A 19,194-nucleotide genomic window follows, 5' to 3' on the forward strand; every position below is an offset into this window, starting at 1 on the left:
GCAATTAGGACAGGGGTGGAAAATACCATGTCCCCTGGCTCTAGGCCTGGACAACACCCTGAGGGAGACTCAGAGTCCAATGAGCAGGGATGTACAGGCTGTGTAAAATCCACTCTGTCCGTGTTATGAGGATTGTCAGGTACCTTCTGTACCATCATCCGCTCACAGATGGATGCATTTTTTTTTCTGCCATGAGTAAGAGGTTTCATAGCAATTTACATATTTTACCTTGGTACGTAACATTTAGCATATTGTCCCCCATTCCATTCAACTTTTCATCAGCAGAAACCTGTGTATTTTCCTACGAATAAATATGCATACATTTCGGGGAAGTAAAAACAAAAAATCTGGAAGTCCACAGACTCCACGTGGCCTGAGGGGGTCACTCCACAGCAGATGCTGCAGGTCAGATTCTTAGAAATCCATGCTCATTTTAGTCCCTCTCAAATTTCTCCAGCATCTCTACCAAGGAGTCAGTGGCAGCCCCACTTCAGGGAAAATCCTGAAGTTTGTTTTCATTTTTCCTGGAGGAGAAGGCTATCAATGGTTACTAGTCCTGATAGCTATATGCTACCTCCAGTATTGGAGGCAGTATGCCTAAATACACCAGTTGCTGGGGAACATGGGCAGGAGGTTGCTGTTGAACTCTTGTCTTACTTGTGGGTTTCTCACAGGCAGCTGGTTGGCCACTGTGTGAACAGAACACTGGACTAGATGGACCCTTGGTCTGATCAGCATGGCACTTCTTATGTTCTTAAATTAACCCTCAGCACCCCCTCAGATGTAGCCCTCTGCTCAACCTCAGAGAATGATTCTCCCACAGCTTTTCCTGTCCCTCAGCCACACAGGAGCACAACAGCATGAGATTACAAAAATAACTGTGGGGACTTAAAGGGCTACAGCTGGCATCTCATGGGGGTGGAGCCTCTGAGAGTCCTGGGTCACCCTTCTTAAGGCTTCAGTTGCCTGACGGGAGAACTTACCCAGCATGAATTTGTTATTTACTTGGAAAGTAATGAATTCGTCCATGTGAGGTAAGACAAGCATTCTCCTTTACTACGAAGTTTCGCTCTGTGTATTTGAGTTTTTGTGCAAGTGTAATATTAAAGTGCATCTTGGGAGTTGTAGTTTGGAATCACGTAGAGCAGCATGACATCATGCATCAATGCTTTATGTTCCCCCTTTCTGATTGGTTGCGTTCATGTGGCCAGCTTGGATGATGATGTCATGTGATTACAAACAGACAAGCTTTGACCAATAGCTGACTAATTATGGAATTTGGTGGTATCTCTGGTTCCCAGTGGTCACTTGCTGGGACATCTCTCCCTGTGGAGGAACACTCCAGAGAGCATCCCCTGCAATACACTCTCCAGGGTCCTGACATTTATTTACCTTCTGGTGACCCTGCTCTCCTGGACCTGATGTTCAAATCAGCAAAACTTGAGCTCGCCAAAAGTTCTCTGAATTCCATCTTGAAGCTCATTCTGACTTGAATCCATACCAGATTGCAAGCTTCCCCCACCCTGCCTCTTTTGCACGACAATCCGGGTGTATTTTCATGCATATGTTCCCAAATGTACGCATCAGCTGGGCACATCTTTGAAATATATGGTGTCTTCTCCCCTTGATTAAAGTGTATTTGTGTGCATTTTTCATATGTGCACATTTTTGCATATGCATTTTTTCCAGCGTATGCATGCTGTCGAATGCATTTTGTTTTTGGTCCATGAATCACACTGCAAGGCCAAAAACGTAGAGATTTCAGACTCACAGATTGCATCTGAGTCCGTGTTCAGTGTGAATGGGGTAAGTCCTGATCGAAAATGAACTGAAACAAATGTCTTATAGGTTCTAGCTTAACTGGACATGACCTCATTTACTGGATGTGACCCCTCTCTAACTACACTAAGTGGTCTGTGAGTGGCACCATCTGTAGGCACCTTCCCCAGGCATCAAGCCAGGCCAGGAAAGGGAAGATGTGGCCCTCCAGTTTCTGTTGTTGGACTGCATCTCCCATCAGTCCCAGACAGAATAGCAAATGGCAAGGGCTGCTGGGAGTTCAACTCCAACAAGATCTAGAGGGCTACACATTCCCCATCCCTGAATTAGAAGATGGCTGCTAATATTAAAAATGTATTCTTTAAAACAACAACAACAACAACAACGTTGTTCCTTCAATGTCTTTCTGCTATGATTGCAAGTAGCAGACAATAAAAACTGCTAAGAAAGCATCACGGATCATCCACAGAGATATTGTAACACTGAGTTGTGTATGAGTCAGAGCACATCTGGCAATGTGGACTCAGTAAATTAATTTGGACATGCACCAATGGACAGTAATCAAGTTTTGTGTCAGCCAATAAATGGCAGTGTAATGAAGTACCAAAGCTTGCGTTAAGTTTAATCACGCTGACGTTCTATCAGCTGCAGGACTCAGCACTGCAGCCTGGAACAAAATTAACAACACAATGACCATCAATGGAACAGTGTATCCCCGCCCCCTCACGTGCCCCCACAATTATTATTCTAAAAGTACAATTGGATACTTATATATTCAGAGGTAAATACTATTGAGTAGTGTGTATCATAGAAGTGTGGAACCTTTTTTCAGCCCACGGGCAGAATTCCATTCCAGAGAAGCTCTCGGGGACCAAATTCCACTGGTGGGTGGAGTCGAAGCCAAAAAGGGTGGGGCCTAGGGATGTACGAAAGTGACTTACCTTTTTGAGGATTCTGTTCATGGTGGGGGGGAGGCGTTCTGTCCCTCCCCCTGGAATCCTCGATGGTGGGGGAGGTGATCCGGTCCTCCCCCCCGGAATCCTCAACGGCCAGCTGTGCTCTGCGGCGGCTCTGCAGAGCAGCCGGCCAGGCCCAGGCCAGGGCCGTCCGCAGCCAGATTTCCGGCCATGGAGGGCTCTGGGTAAAAAAAAACCAAAACAAATGCATACATATGGTGGCTATGGCCACCACCATTTGCGTTCCTTATTTTTCGCCATCTTAGTCTACGTCAATATTTATGTAGACTAAGATGAAGAAAACAAAGGGGAACACAAATAGCGTAGTGGGCGCTATTTGCATTCCCCTTTCTTTTCTTCGTCTTAGTCTATGTAAATATTTACATAGACTAAGATGGCAAAAAATAAGGAACGCAAATGGCAGCGGCCGTAGCCGCTGCCATTTGCATACGCTTTTTTTTTTTTTTAACCCAGACGTGATAGGCTATGTAAGTCTTTACGTAGCCTATCACATCTATGTAAAAACAAAAACAAAAACAGAAGCGACCAGACTGCAAATGGTGGCGGTAGCAGCCTGTTGGAAGACCAGCCGCCGCCACCGCCACAGCTGCCACTGGAGCCGCTGCCGTCCAGAACATCCGCCCCAGGTAAGTCTTGTCCCGAAGGGGATCCGCGGGGGGGTGGAAGGCCGTTCCGCCATGGATTTCAGGGGGCTGAATGCACTGGCATTCGGCTTCACCGAGATCTGTGGCAGAATTCTCTGACATCCCTAGTGGGGCCAAAGGCAAAGGGGTGGGGCTAAAAGACCAGGACATTGTGGCTCCTGAGAATATACAGCAAGGGTGTTGAATCTCTTTCAGCCCGGGGGCCGAATGCCATTCCAGCAAAGCTCTTGGGGGCCACATTCCAGCGGCAGGCAGGGCCAAAGGCAAAGTGGGTGGGGCCAAATATACCAGCATATTGTAGTTTAATGCTCTCACTACCAGTAACTCAGCCTTAGGAGAGGCACTTCAACTTCTGAGAGAGAGGCACTTAGGGGAGAGCCTTAGGAGGCTCAGATCCTTTGGAGCCTTAGGAGGGCCTTAGAGAGCCTTAGGAGAGGCACTTCAACCTCTTAGAAGGCAAAAGGGGTTGGGGCCAAATATACCAGCATAATGTAGCTTAAAGCTCTTACTGCTAGTAAGGAGAGGCACTTCAATCTCTTAGAATGCAAGGAAAACTGCACAAAAGCTGGGAAACCATCAAATGATTGGAGGTTGGAGGGAAGAGGGCAGGGCCAGGGTCAGGGGGCATGGCTATTTGGGGAACCCCAGAGGCCTGGATTCAAAACATGAATACATCTGTAGCATATCCCCTGTATTGGCCTGCAAAAAACAAAAAATAAAGCTAAAACACAGACCCCCAAACAAAAGAAAATATCCCTCTGAACATTTACTAGGGAAGAAGCCCTCTCTAGAGACCATAAAGAAGATTTATCTTTCCTCATATGTATAAATAATTACCAAGCTGTTGTGTTAAGAGCGTCTTTTGGACTGAGAACTGCATTAGAAAGGAAGCATTTTTCAATCACAAAGTACAACTATACTGGGCTGTAAAAAGACATTAAAGGTAACTGGGGGTGGGGGGGTGAGAATGGATCCTGGGATGCCAGACATGCAACGTTCACATTGCTACTGTCACTTCAAGGATATGTTTCTGTGTCTCAAAGAAACGAAATCCGTTTCCATCTCCTTAAGCTCCTATGTATAAAAATGAGAGCTTCAATCATAGGTTAGCAAATACCAAAAACAAAAAACAAAACAAAAGCACACGACTTCTTAGGGCTGCAAGGGAAAGCAGTCACATCACACTTTCTATGGTTCATGTCAAAGTGAAACTCGATTATAGATTGAAATCAGAGTTTAAAAAATACACTCTGCCATATTTTCAAATCAAAGACTATGCCAACAAAAACAGAAAAAGTGTACTAATCCTAGGGAATTCAAAGGGTCAGCTATTCCCAACAGTGCCAGGGATCGGGGAGACATCAGCTGAGTCTGAATCAGTGATGGCTCCAGGTATTGGGGGAGCCACATGGGCAAGATGTCCTCAGTACCCTCCCCCCGAGTGGGTTCACCTCCTCAGTTCTATCCTCACTGCCTATGCACTTACCTTCTCCCATTTTTACCACTGCCCACAGGGAGGGTGCAAATGGGGATGGTGTGGCCACCTGGCTGGGTCCAGGAGTCCATCAGATTCCCCAATGCCCCCCTGCCAATCCAGCTCGGCAAGCTGCCACTCCTGCCTGCCAAGCTGCATGAGTGGCCAGGACTTACTAGACCCATCTGGTCATGCCCAGCAGCTGCCTGTCCTCCTTTCAAGCCTGCATCTTTTACACAAGATGCGGCTCTGTATTTTCATATATTTACTGTTGTGCACAATGGCAGGTGTAAAGCCTTCATGGCCACCATGGTGCGCAACAGTAAATATATGAAATACAGAGCCACATCTTGCATAAAAGATGGTGGCTCGCATGGGGGCAGCTGTGGTGCATTCCCAGACAACTCTCTGAGCCCTCCGAGAGCCACCGAGCATGGACTCCAGTGAGTCCATCCATCCCTAAGTGCAAAGCAAGTGAAGGAAGCTTACCTATCTCTTTACTGTTGTCATTGCTTGCATGATCTGAGAGGACAGATGAACAGGTAGTGATAGCAAGGAGCAGCAGCAGAAGGGCAAGGAGGATCTTGGCCTTGGTAGGGGAACCCCCTGCAGGGTACAGGCCTTGGCAGGAGCCCAAAGATACCTATCCCTGGTGCAGGCCCTGATCTGAATTCCAAAGCCTGATACACACCTCCCAGACTGATGTCTGGATCAGAACACCAGGGACAGCCATCTATTATATTATATACCATACATGCTATATAATTCCTTGTATGAATCCCATACAGCTTTGCAAATCTTGCACAGGTCTGGAGCAGGGATGAGCAGAAGTCAAGCTCACCAAAGTTCTGAGACTTCCACCTCAACTCTGTCCAGTTTGCTCATTCTTTCAGACAGAAATTCAGACAGAACGAATCTCTTACCCATCTATCATTAACAAACAACAGTATAGTGGGTTCACAAAATCATAAGAAGCTTTTTTATATGGGTCAAGGCTAGGGGTGCTGGAGAAACTCAAGATGGAATAAAATGAGTTCAGATTTCTAAGAATTCAACCTGCGGAATCCTCCGCAGACTGGCATCCTCAGGCTGTGCAGAGTCCATGGACTCTTGGATCTTTCTTTTTTTAACGTTCTGAAATTTATGCAAATTTATTCATACAAAAATACACAGGTGTCTGCTGAGACTGGTAAATACATGTGGGGAAAAGTTGGATGGAATGGGGGACAATACATTACGTACTAACGAAATTACATAAATTGTTGCAAACCCTCTTGCAGAATTATTTGCACATTTTCCCCATGATATAAAAAGCAAAAAAAGAAATAAATCCATCTGTGAATGGATGCCGGAATGAATGACACAGCACAATCCACGAAACACAGACAGGACAGATTTCATAAAAACTGTACATCCTTAATCCAGACTAATTATCCACATAGCACACTATTGTCTGGACAGCCAATTGGAGTGGCTGTCCAGGGTCTCCAGCAGAGATCTTTCCCATCACCCACTACCTGGGACCTTTTAGCTAGAGAGATGCCAGGGATTAAGCATATGCTCTACTCTTGAGCTATGGTCCTTTTTACAATACCCTGCAATATGGCATCGGCTTGTTAGTATGCCAGCCTATATTTATGGAACAAATAATAATAATAACAACATCAATGATTATGATGATGATAAAGGTGATGCTATTTATTGTGTCATTAATATGCACCATGCATTAGAGATTAACAACAGAAACACAGGTCTCTGATGATGTTAAATGATGGTTGCATATTGGCTTGCAGCACACAGCCAAACATTGCCAGGCCCCGTCAATGTATTTTCCACTTCACTATTTAGTAAAGCTGGCATCTAGTTCATCATAAGGTTTGATGCAGGCCATTACACTGCATTGGCCTCTGAAATGCTAATTGTCAAGTCAGAGTTTGCAAAGACAGAAGCAAATGAGATATCATTATCTCTAGCCTTTACTCAGGGCGAGCTACAAGGTCAAAGTCATCCGGAAAGAGCAATTTTTTGATAAGAGCTGCCAATTGCTCCTTTCACTCATAAATACACACACACAGAGGAAGGGAGGGAGATTATGGAGTTTACATGAGCAGAATTCTCAAGTTTATTCCAATGGGATTCCATAGCTTTAGCACAGCTTCATGGAAATGCTGTGGCTACATCTTGATTTCATAAAGTAATTTGAAAAAGTTCCCCATTATATTCTGATTAATAAATTAGTTATATTTAGGGAGGTGTGAATCAGCAAAACTTGAGCTCACCCAAATTCTCTGTAATTCCTTCTCAAAACCCGTTCTAACTCAAATTTGTTTCAGATCATGAGCTTTGATATGTGTTTTTTTTCCTTTTTGCATGAAAATTGCATGTGTATTTTCTTGTGTATTTCCCCAAATGTACGCATCAATTGTGCACATCTTTGAAGTGTAGGCATTCTCCTCCCATTGATTAAAGCATATTTGTGTGCATTTTTCAAAAGTACACTTTTTTTCATGCACATTTTTCAAACGTATGCATGCTGTTGAACACATTTTTTTAAATCTGCAAATCACATTGCAAACTCAGAAATGTGTAGACTTTGACCGGAGATTACATCCAAGTCAGTATTTGGTCCAGAAGGTGCAAACTGAGTAAATCCTGATTTATTTATTAAAAAAGCTGAAATGAATTTCTCATACATCCCTAGTTAAGGTGGGCTGGATGGCGCTACTGCTAGGTGGATCCACAGCTGTCTGGAGAATCATACTCAAAGAGTGCTCATCAAAGCTTCTTCATCAAACTGGAGAGTGGTATCGAGTGGGGTGCCACAGGGCCCAGTCCTGGGTACTCTAGTCTTCAACATTTTTATTAATGACTTGGAAGAAGGGAGGACTGCTTATCAAATTGGCAGATGACACAAAATTTAGTGGAATAGCTAATATATTAGAAGACAGGAAAAAATCAAAATGATATTGAGAAGTTAGAAGACTGGGCCAAAAACAACAGAATTAATGAATAACAGAGACAAGTGTGAAGTTCTTCATTTAGGAAAAAAGAAATCAAACACACAGATATAAGATGGAGGATTCCTTACTTGGTGATAGTACAAGTGAAAAGGATCTTAGAGTTGTAGTCAATCACAAGCTGAGTATGAGTCCGCAGTGTGATGTGGCTGTAATCCCCCCACCCACCCACACAAATGCAGTTTTAAGTTGTGTCAATAGAAGTATAGTTTCAAAATCACAGGAAGTGATAGTTCCACTCTACTTTGGGCTGGTCAGACCTCAAATACTGTGTCCAGTTTTCAACACCATGCTTTAAGAAGGATTAGGATAAATTGGAATGAGTCCACAGAAGGGCAACAAAAATGATCGGGGGACTAGAAATCTAACTCCTATAAGGAAATATTGAAAGTACTAGGTTTTTTAGTCTTGAGAAGAGAAGAGTGAAGGGAGATATGAAAGCACTTTTGAGGTACCTAAAGGGTTGTCACTAGGGCTGTACAACCCCCTCACTGTCCAGTCTGGGCGGGGGTCTGCTGTTGGGCAATTTGGGGCAGTTTGGGCTGCTTGGGTCCCTATGGAGTCCTCTGGAGCCCTGCCGCATCCAGCAGAGTTGGCAGAGTGGCTCTCCAGCTTCCTATAAAAATATATGAATGGCAGCTGCCATTAGCATGTAACAGGAAAATTACAACCATAAATGGCATATTTTAAGCCATTTGTGGCCATAAAGCACTTAAAAAGGTAAAGGTAAAGGTGTCCCCAACCAGTCGTGTCCGACTCTAGGGTGTGGTGCTCATCCCCGTTTCTAAGCCGAAGAGCCAGCGCTGTCCGAAGACGCTTCCGTGGTCATGTGGCTGGCATGACTGAACACCGAGGTGCACAGAACGCTGTTACCTTTCCCGCCGAAGCGGTACCTATTTATCTACTTGCAATTTCTTGCTTTCAAACTGCTAGGTTGGCAGAAGCTGGGACTGAAGACGGGAGCTCACTCCATCACATGGCACTTGGGTCTCGAACTGCTGTCCTGCCGACCTTCCGGTCTGCAATTCAGCATCTTAACCACTAAGCCACCGCGGTCCCTTAAAGCACTTACTTTTACCTAACTTGTGGCTGTTTATGGCTGTATTTGGATAAAAGTAAGTGCTTTACAGCTGCAAATGGTGTACAATACACCATGTATGGCTGTAACTTTCCTGTGATAAGCTAATGGCAGCCTCTATTAGCATATTATGTTTTTTAGGAAGCTGGAGAGCTGCCCTGAGGGAACTCCTCCAGTCCCAGAGGTAAGTGCAGCTGGTCTACTGCGGACTCCGGAGGTCAGATTCTTTGGAATCCGGCCTCATTTGAGGTGGCAGTAGATTTCTTCACCATCCCTAGTTGTCACACAGAAGAGGGCTGCAACCTGTTCTCTATCATAAAAGACCACAGTACATGAAATAACAGGGTTAAGTTACGCAAATACAAATTTTGGTTGAACTTCAGGAAAACTTCATAATGGTCAGAGCAGACAGACAATGGAACCAACTGCCTAGGGATGTGGTGAGCTCTCTGTCACTAGAGGCATTCAAGAAGAGACTGGGCAGCCATCTGTCAGGGATGCTCTAAACTGGATTCCTGCACTGAGCAGGGGGTTGGACTTGATGGCCTAAATGGCTCCTTCCAAGTCTATGATTCCCCAACCTGGTGCCTTCCAGGTGTGTTAGAGTACAACTTCCATGAAGACAGCTTCTTCTATGCACTATGTCCTATCTTCCCATTTGCATCATATTAACATGATTTCCATCATATTGAGGGGTGTGTGTGTGTGTGTGTGTGTGTAGATGTGAAGGAACTAAAAACTCCAGCCATCTGTGCCTGTTCCAATTCTAGACATTTTAGATTTTTTAAATAAATTTTTAGAATTTTTTTGAAATTTTACAGTTTTTTTTAGTTTAACTGGGATTGAGGAACAGAGGAAGCCATTCTGCAGGCCAGACTGCAGCAGTAAGGGATCAGCCAGCTGCCCTCTGGGATCCGATAGGAATTTGGGGGCGGACGTTGATTGGCCATGGATGCACACTTCTGTGCCTACCACTTATGCAGGAGCAGCCACCTTTGAACTATCCAGATGTTTTGGATTACAACTTTCATGATCTTTTATCATTAGCCATTCTGGCTGAGGCTGAGAGGAATCACGGCCCCAAACCCTTGGAAGGCAGTTGGCTGGGCACCTACACCCGCTTTACTGCTTTGACACTTGGGGGCTGTTTTGATATTTGGCTGATTGGCTTGTTATTCTTGGTCAGAGGTGGCAGGTAGTGTGAGCATCCAAAAGATGAGTTAGCTTATCCTGCTGAGCATGCTGAGGCACCTGGTGGGTGAAGTGCTGCTGGTCCAACTCCTGTGGAAGCAGGAGGGAAGTAACCCTCAGACCCTGGAATCTTCTGTCCATCAAACACTGGCCAGCATGGGTAGGGTGATGCTCTCAGGGACCTTCAGCTCCTCTTTATGGCAGGCAGGTGATGTAAGGTAGAGATCAGCAATCCACCATTTTGAGTCAGGGTGGTATTGCTCAGCAAAAGGCTTTTGGGCAACACAGCCTCCTGTGCTTCATCACATAGGGATTGGATGCCCACACTTGGTCCTTGTATATTTTCTCTCCATTGTAAATAATTTATTGCTGGTAAGGATGTATGAGAAATTCAGTTCTGTTCATTTTTGACCAGAATTTACCTACCAGAATTTACCTACCAGACCCAAATGTGAACCCGAATGCCATCTGTGGTCAAAGTCCATACATTACTGAGTCTGTGATGTGATCTGCAGAACCCAAAAATGCAATTGAAAAATGTGTGAATTTGGACAATGCACAATAAAATGCACACTTTTGAAAAATGTGCACAAACTGCTTTAGTCAATGGGAGGAAATATGCACAATTGATGTGTACCTTCGGGAAAATGTGCACAAAAATATGCACTGATTTTCATCTGGAAAGAAAAACAACAGTACTCACATTCTGATATTAACACAAGTTGGAACAAGCTTCAAGGTGGAATTCAAAGGACATCAGTAAGCTCAGGGACTGCTGATTTGCACATTCCTAAATTGTTAGGGTCATTAAAATTGTGATCCTTCACCTAGTTCTACTATCTCTTATCTTCCTTCATGTGGGGTGGGCAAATACTAAAGGAACAGAGTGGGGAAATTTTCTTGCCTTCTATTTGGGGAGCACCTAAAGTAGTTTTCTGGATTTGATTCCAAAAGGATTTGGGAAAGGACAGGGAGCAATGTGTGTGGACAAAAAGCACTAACGCTACTCAAAGGAAGAAAGGTCTGTTTTTTAAGAGCTCTTTTCTGCTCAATTGCCTCATTTTGTTCCTCAAATGTCTGCTTTTAACTCACTGCAAGACAATCATTATAACGAATACGTTTTCTGACATGTTATACTTCCTCTTTCATAGGGCAGAAAAAAATTCTAAGAGATGCTATTTTGCTTTGATACATACCAACACACACACACACACACACACACACCCCTCTCCAAAGAAAACCTAGGTGTGTGTCTATAGAAACTTGACAGGGAAGGGACTTACCTTTACAAACACACACACACACACACACACACCCCTCTCCAAAGAAAACCTAGGTGTGTGTCTATAGAAATTTGACAGGGAAGGGACTTACCTTTACAAACACACACACACACACACACACACCCCTCTCCAAAGAAAACCTAGGTGTGTGTCTATAGAAACTTGACAGGGAAGGGACTTACCTTTACAAACACACACACACACACACACACACACCCCTCTCCAAAGAAAACCTAGGTGTGTGTCTATAGAAACTTGACAGGGAAGGGACTTACCTTTACAAACACACACACACACACACACACACACACCTCTCCAAAGAAAACCTAGGTGTGTGTCTATAGAAACTTGACAGGGAAGGGACTTACCTTTACAAACACACACACACACACACACACACACCCCTCTCCAAAGAAAACCTAGGTGTGTGTCTATAGAAACTTGACAGGGAAGGGACTTACCTTTACAAACACACACACACACACACACACACACCCCTCTCCAAAGAAAACCTAGGTGTGTGTCTATAGAAACTTGACAGGGAAGGGACTTACCTTTACAAACACACACACACACACACACACCCCTCTCCAAAGAAAACCTAGGTGTGTGTCTATAGAAACTTGACAGGGAAGGGACTTACCTTTACAAACACACACACACACACACACACACACCCCTCTCCAAAGAAAACCTAGGTGTGTGTCTATAGAAACTTGACAGGGAAGGGACTTACCTTTACAAACACACACACACACACACACACACACCCCTCTCCAAAGAAAACCTAGGTGTGTGTCTATAGAAACTTGACAGGGAAGGGACTTACCTTTACAAACACACACACACACACACACACCCCTCTCCAAAGAAAACCTAGGTGTGTGTCTATAGAAACTTGACAGGGAAGGGACTTACCTTTACAAACACACACACACACACACACCCCTCTCCAAAGAAAACCTAGGTGTGTGTCTATAGAAACTTGACAGGGAAGGGACTTACCTTTACACACACACACACACACACACACACACGAAAGATAAAAAGACTAACATACAAGTGTGTGTGTGTGTAAGAAATGTAAGAAGTTTCTGATGATGGTCTGTAAGGAAGGGAAAGTATCTGTATAAGAGAAGCTGGAACAGCCAAATCACACTGTTTTTGAAGGGCTACTGGACATTTATACATTTCTGTATCAATACATGGAGCATCAGGTGCTCAAGGTGGCTTACACCAACAATGCAAATGCAATAAAATATGATTTATCCCCCCCCCCAATAAAACAGCAATAAAATACAAAGTTTTTTTTTTAAAAAAAACAATAAAACGAGGCAGGTTAAACATCCATCAAATCAATCAAAACAGCCAGTTAAAGACAATTCCAACACATCTATAAGTCAACATAAGAGCCAAAGGGCTATCCAAGTACAAATGTCTTTGCCTCCCTGTGGAAGGTCATGAGAAATGGGGCTAACCACGTGTCCCTTGGATCAGAGCTTGGGATGAGCACCGCAATTGACCTGGGGTGCTTTTGTAGTGTCTTTTCTATTATTTACAAGTGCAGAAGTTGGAGGCAAACATTCGCACTTGCCCAATAGGCAGAGTTAGTCCAAAACCAGCAACGTTCCCCTGAAAGCAACTACACAGCCTTTGCAACTCCCCGATGCTGCTTCTTGCATGCACAGTTTATGGAAACATTCAGTTCCTTCAGTTCACTTACGTCTGTCCCCCTCACTACATTACTGATGGACATGTGGACATTGATAAAATATCATCCAAATGAACTCTTGATGTGATGCACAGCTTATAGCAAGTTTGAGTGCCTTCACTTCATCAGTATCTTTTTACTCCCTCTAGGTTACTGATGCACAAATCTTCCCTGATCATAAACAGAAACCTTATGGATGGGTGGTTTCCAGGTCCGGAAATCGGGCTCTTTGCCTGTTCTGGATGGGATTGCGCTCTCTCTGAAGGAGGAGTTACACAGTTTGGGGGATGCTCCTGGAACCATCTTGTCACTGGAGACTCAGGTGACCTCAGTGGCCCGGAGCACCCATTACCAACTGGTACGTGGGTCAACAACCACCATTCCTGGAAAGGGACAGCCTAGCCACGGTGATCAATGGCTTCTAGTCTTTATGGCTCTATATTACCTCTGGTATCAAAGATAGTGCACCCCTCAGTACTAGCTGCTGAGGAATAAGATTGGGAGAGAACCATTGCCCCCATGCCCTGCTTGTGAGCTTCCCAGAAGCTTCTGGTTGGCCACTGTGGGATTCAGGATGCTGAATTAGATAGGCAGGGTGGGGCAGCTGTGTTTGTGGACTACAACTCCCATCAGCCCCACCCAGCATGACCAACTGGGAGTGAATATGGAACTTGTAGTCCAGCCACATCTGGAGGGCCACAGATCCCACCCCCATGAGATGGACATTTGGACTGATCCAGCAGGAGGTCTTCTTAAGTTGCTGGGTTTTTTTTAAGCATTTCTTACTGAGCTCTGAGGCCAACCAAAGACCAGTCTGAAGGATAAATATCTCCAAAATTCAGGGAGAAATTCAGATGAGGAAAATATCAGAAGCATCCCTATATCTTTATCTGCCCACTTTGGGTTGAACGATTCACAAAGACCAATGCAGAAGGTGATCTAAGAAAATGAGTCCACTTACCAAAGCACAGAGCAGATCCACTGCTTCCAGAATGAGTTCTTGGTGACCAATTCGAGTGACTCCCAACTCTTCAAGCTCCTGATGAGTGATGTGTAGCAGCTGCTCTCCATTGATCTTTTCTCTCTCAAAATTTTTTATGTATTGTTGCAGACAGTCATCGAGGCCTAGTTTAAGACAGCAACAAAGGAGGTGAACAGTTAGAAATGAAATGAAAGAACAATACTTAGCTGGCTCAATGCAACTTCAGTTCACTTTGGAACTAGAATACTTTCATCCTGATGAAATATAAAAGGCTATATTCTTTCAGAAAAGAATGCAGTAAGGAATAATAGCATTTTATACTTTGTGGAACAGTAGGTATCTTTTTATATCGTTTTTATATATTGGAAAGACTGCAGTCTTCAAAGGCAGCTAAGCAATGCATTAAATAATAATGTAGTTAAATCAAATTGTACCCATGAGAAATTAAGCACCATATCCGAAACCTAAGGGCAATGCAAAACCATTTTTCGGCTTTCATAAGGAGTGATTTATTTGACATGGGCAACAGAGGCACTGGGAAGGCACAGCCAGTTTTGACTTCCCAATGCATGAACATGCCATGAAATGCACACATGTGAAACTGTCACATGTCTGTCATTGTACAAGCTCATGCAATTGCCTAATGAGAGTACTTTCCATGTGAGAAATCCACACAACCTGAAGTGGGTCTAAATCAAGAATTTGAATCAGTGGTGCCACCAAGGTAATACTCTGGGCAGAGTTCTGGGGGCCCACTCAGCAAAATAAGCAGGAGGGCCCCAAATGCAGGAGGGCTGTCATGCCACATTTTGAAGTAAGCGAAGGAATACACATGATCATGGGGTGGGGGGGAGAGACCATTAAATCTAGAGTCTAAAAATACCTAAGTGCACCACTGATTTGAAAGTGGGCCTCCAGGGTCTTGCTCCAATGCTCACTCCACTATACCATACCATTTTCTTCTGGACTGTATGCCTAATAGTTACTTTAGAATCATAGAATCATAGAATAGTAGGGTTGGAAGAGGCCTACAAGGCCATCGAGTCCAACCCCCTGCTCAATGCAGGAATCCAAGTCAGAGCATCCCTGACAGATGGCTGTCCAGCCTCATCTTGAACTCTTCCAGTGTGGGAGAGCCCACCACCTCCCTAGGTCATTGGTTCCATTGTCATATTGCTCTAACAGTCAGGAAGTTTTTTCTGATGTTCAGCTGGAATCTGGCTTCCTGTAACTTGAGCCCATTATTCCGTGTCCTGCACTCTGGGATGATCAAGAAGAGATCCTGGCCTTCTTCTCTGTGACAACCTTTCAAGTTGTGGATGAAGTGGATTAGATAGTGTGTCAGACTAAAATGGGGAAGAGCCAGGTTCAAATCCCTGACTCAGCCATAAAGCTCTCAAGTAACATGTCTCCCAACCCTCAGCCTTTTCAGGGTACAGGAGAAGACTCTGATGAAGTTGAGGATCAGATTGCTCTTCCAGGGAAGGACAATCAGTTCTGTATTCATGAGGCCCTCAGCCAGAAGACATGGCCTTGGCATCATCCTTTGAGTTAGAGTAGAAAGAGAAGTCTAAGACTACAAAATCAAGTGGTAGCCCTATAACAGTCCAGCCAGATCCTTCCAGGGTGGTGGTGGTGGTGGTGGTGATGGTGGTGGTGGGAGCTAACCACACTACAGATCATGGCTGCCTACATAAGGCTTTAGCTTGCTGCTGAAACAACATCCTCCTATATTTCTAGAATGAGAGAGCCAGCAAAGCTCACTCTGGGCTATCCATGGTGCTGTTGCAGCAGCTCTTTAGACAAGAGGGCTTCTGCCTTTACCTAGCTTGCTGTGCCTGATGCACACACCTTGACCAGATTCTACCTACCTAACACAACCTCACCTGCCTTGATCTGACTGTTCTATATACACTGGATCTCCTTGCTCAGACCTTACCCTTTCAGATGCCATTAGCTTCCCCTGTCACCATCAAGTGCCAGTCAGTCTTATCTCATCCTACTCTACCTCAGAGGGTTGTTATGAGTATATAGCATGTGTGTGTGTGTGTGTATGCGTGCATGCATGTGCATGTTATCTATGTTCTCCACCATGAGTTCCTTGGAGGAAAGGAAAGGAAAGGAAAGGTTCCTCCTGTGCAAGCACCGAGTCATTGCTGACTCCTAGAGGGACGCCGCTTTCACTGGCATTTTCATGGCAGACTGTAGCAGGGTGGTTCGCCATTGCCTTCCTCAGTCGTGACTACCTTTCCCCGAACTCAGGTTGTGGGGAGAGTTTCAGTTGCAATACTGCCACCTACCCTACCACTCTGCGCCACACGAGGCTTCCTTGGAGGAAGGGGAGAATAAAAACACAGTAAGTGATAATAATAAGATCTTGCCAAATTTATGTCATAATAAATACCAGGTCTTGTGCTTTGGAAACGATCTTATTTTAATGTGTTTATTTGTGGGGATGGAGGTGGGGTGGTGGGCAGAAGGGAGAAAGCAACTTTCCTAGAATTGATGTAGTCACTATTTACAAGATTAAAATAGCCATCCAAGCTAGAATCATTTTAATCAACAACAACAAAAGTGGCACAAGAAAGACATATCAAACAGAGACGATTTTGGTTTCCTAGAGTAAAACTTGACTGGCCTCTGAGATCAACCAAGAACGTGTAGATCACTGTGAAGGTTTGAGGCCTACAGAGGAAAGGAAAAGAAAAATGGCCTGGAGGCCTGGGTTTGTTGTTGCTGTTGGGAGGGGGTAACCCTGAGAATATTAGAGTTAAGGGCTGGATGTGCCTGATCTCGTCTGATTTCAGAAGCTAAGCAGGATCAGCCCTGGTTAGTACTTGGGGAAACTGCCTGGGAATCAGGCTTCCTGCATTGAGCAGGGGGTTGGACTTGATGGTCTTGTAGGCTTCTTCCAACCCTAGGATTCTATGATTCTAAGAGTAGTTTAATTGCCTGATTAAGTTTCATTTTCCTGAGTTAGGTTTCATTTCTCCAGGTTTGAGACACTACTTTGGGTTTGGGGGAAGGAGGGGATAAAAAGGGAGGGAGAACCAAAGAGAGAGACAGAGACAGAGACCAGAGCAGGAAGAAAGAGCAGGAAGAAGCAGCCTGGAGAAGTCTAAGTGCAGCTAGGATAGAGGAGCTTGTGCTTTGCTGGTTTTATTTTCTCTTAATGCCTTTTGTATCATTCACCTCTATTGGGAAAATACCTTTAGTTGTGATTTGGTTGTTTTAACACAATCAGTAAACAGTTGTGTTAAACCTCCAGTGTCCGGCATGTCAATCACCCCACTTTTACAGCCTAAACCCCACATAATTGGGAAGGAGAAGTTTAAAAGAAGGAAAGTGAGACTCTTGAGGAGGCAAGAGAACCTTCAGAAGTTGCTCAGGGGTGTCCAGGTCATATGGGGAACACTGCCAGTCACATAATGCTAGGGGGCTTAAAACACTGCAAGCTACACAAATTGTGTCCTCACAAGCTGGATGTGAGCTGGTGTGGTGGCATTCCAGGGGCCAGTGAACTACCTTCAGCAATGTGTAACAGTGGAGGCTATGGAGTTCTCAAAGTGATATGATGACAATACAGGTGTTACAAGCCCATGCTCTTTTCATCTGTGATGTGTTAGAGGGTATGAGATAACATGGCTGGTGGGCTGCTTTTGGCTTTGTGGGCCACAAAATGCAGAGAGCTGAGATTCTGGCTACAAATCAACCATTAACAATTTGAGGTTCAAAATCAGAAGGGGGAAATATGGTAAGCTAGAAGACAACAGTGTATTTGGAACAATTCTTGGACCAAAGAATATATTTAGCAGTCTTGTACCACGTCAGACCTCCGCATCATCTATTGTCGACACTGACTGAAAGTGGCTCTCCGGGGTTTCAGGCAGGGGTCTTTTCCTTAGCCCTACTGGAGATGATGAGGAATGAACTCCAGACTTCCTGCATCCCATACATGGGTTCTGCAATGGCCCTTCCTGAATGGGTTTCCAACAGAACAGAATATCCTGTGATTCTCTGTTCTAGTGTCACACTCATAGTTTGCCAGGCCTAGAACATGACTCTTTCCACCCACCCGGCACCCCAGTGGTGACTGTCATGGGCCTGTGCAGGTGTGAAAACTCCTACACCACACAACCGGAGCCTTTTCCCCTCCTTGGTAGCCACTCAGGGTTAAACTACATGCTACATTAAATATGTAGTGTGCAGCTAGGTTGCACCATATATTTTTTTACCATAGTGTAAGCTCACGGGGCCTTGTCCCTAATCAGAACAACTGTTCATGGGTACTAGAGTTTTAAACGTCTTCCCCAGCCACTGCTTTTTTTTTTTTTCAAAATTCACCCCCCATCACCACCGCTAGCAGAGATCTTAAAAAAGAAAAAGAAAAACATGCATTGGCACCAATTGAGTTTTTTCTTTCCTTTTTAGTCCCCACAATGTGTGTGTGTGTGTGTGTGTGTGTGTGTGTGTGTGTGTGTGTGATTTAGTGGGGGAAATGGCCAGGTGGGAAGGTTTAAACATCCTCTACCCACTCACAGTGGCCAGTATCCAATGGGGCATGTTAGTCATGACTAACCTAAGTCTCATTCATTTCAATGGGTCTACTCTATGCAGGACTCACATTGGATACTACCCAGTGGTCCTGCACGCTTATGCTAATATACACAAAATGGTGAGGATCAGCAGCACACATGTAGCATGTGGCAGAACATTGAATGTAGCACGGTAATTTAGTCCTCAGTGGTGGCAGCCAGTAAGCTCAGCATACAAAGCAAAATACATGCTGTCCTATTTAACCTCCTTGGCAAATACTAACCAGCTTTGTTTTTAAGGGAAATGCATGGCTCTGTTTCTGACCTACATCCACAGTGTGCAGGAGTGTTATTTTGGGTGGGTGGGAGCAGTTTACATAGCTGGGAGGAAAAAATAGCTTATTTCAATCTATGCCTGAAATGGCCCTTTACAATACCTACTAGAAGGCTATTTAAACTGAAGCTGTCCATGTTCTTCCTTGTAAGCTTTTTCACTATCATACACATTTTTTGTGGTTGGTGT

At 44.5% G+C, this 19,194-nt stretch overlaps 1 protein-coding gene across 1 annotated transcript in view; it reads right to left on the minus strand.

Moving 5' to 3' along the window:
- The window catches only part of LOC146338551 (connector enhancer of kinase suppressor of ras 2-like), a 230,969-nt gene extending 216,025 nt beyond the window's left edge, over nt 1–14,944 (minus strand). The window contains exons 1-2 of the mRNA XM_084813277.1: nt 14,857–14,944; nt 14,116–14,279 (exon numbers count right to left, since the gene is read on the minus strand). Coding sequence (XP_084669403.1) covers nt 14,116–14,279; nt 14,857–14,944 — 252 coding nt within the window. The remainder of the gene's footprint in view (nt 1–14,115; nt 14,280–14,856) is intronic.
- Nucleotides 14,945–19,194: the final 4,250 nt, after the last annotated feature.

Source organism: Heloderma suspectum, chromosome 9 (assembly GCF_057233095.1).
Source record: "Heloderma suspectum isolate Gila_16-S chromosome 9, 16-S_ref, whole genome shotgun sequence".
Lineage (NCBI taxonomy): Eukaryota > Metazoa > Chordata > Lepidosauria > Squamata > Helodermatidae > Heloderma > Heloderma suspectum.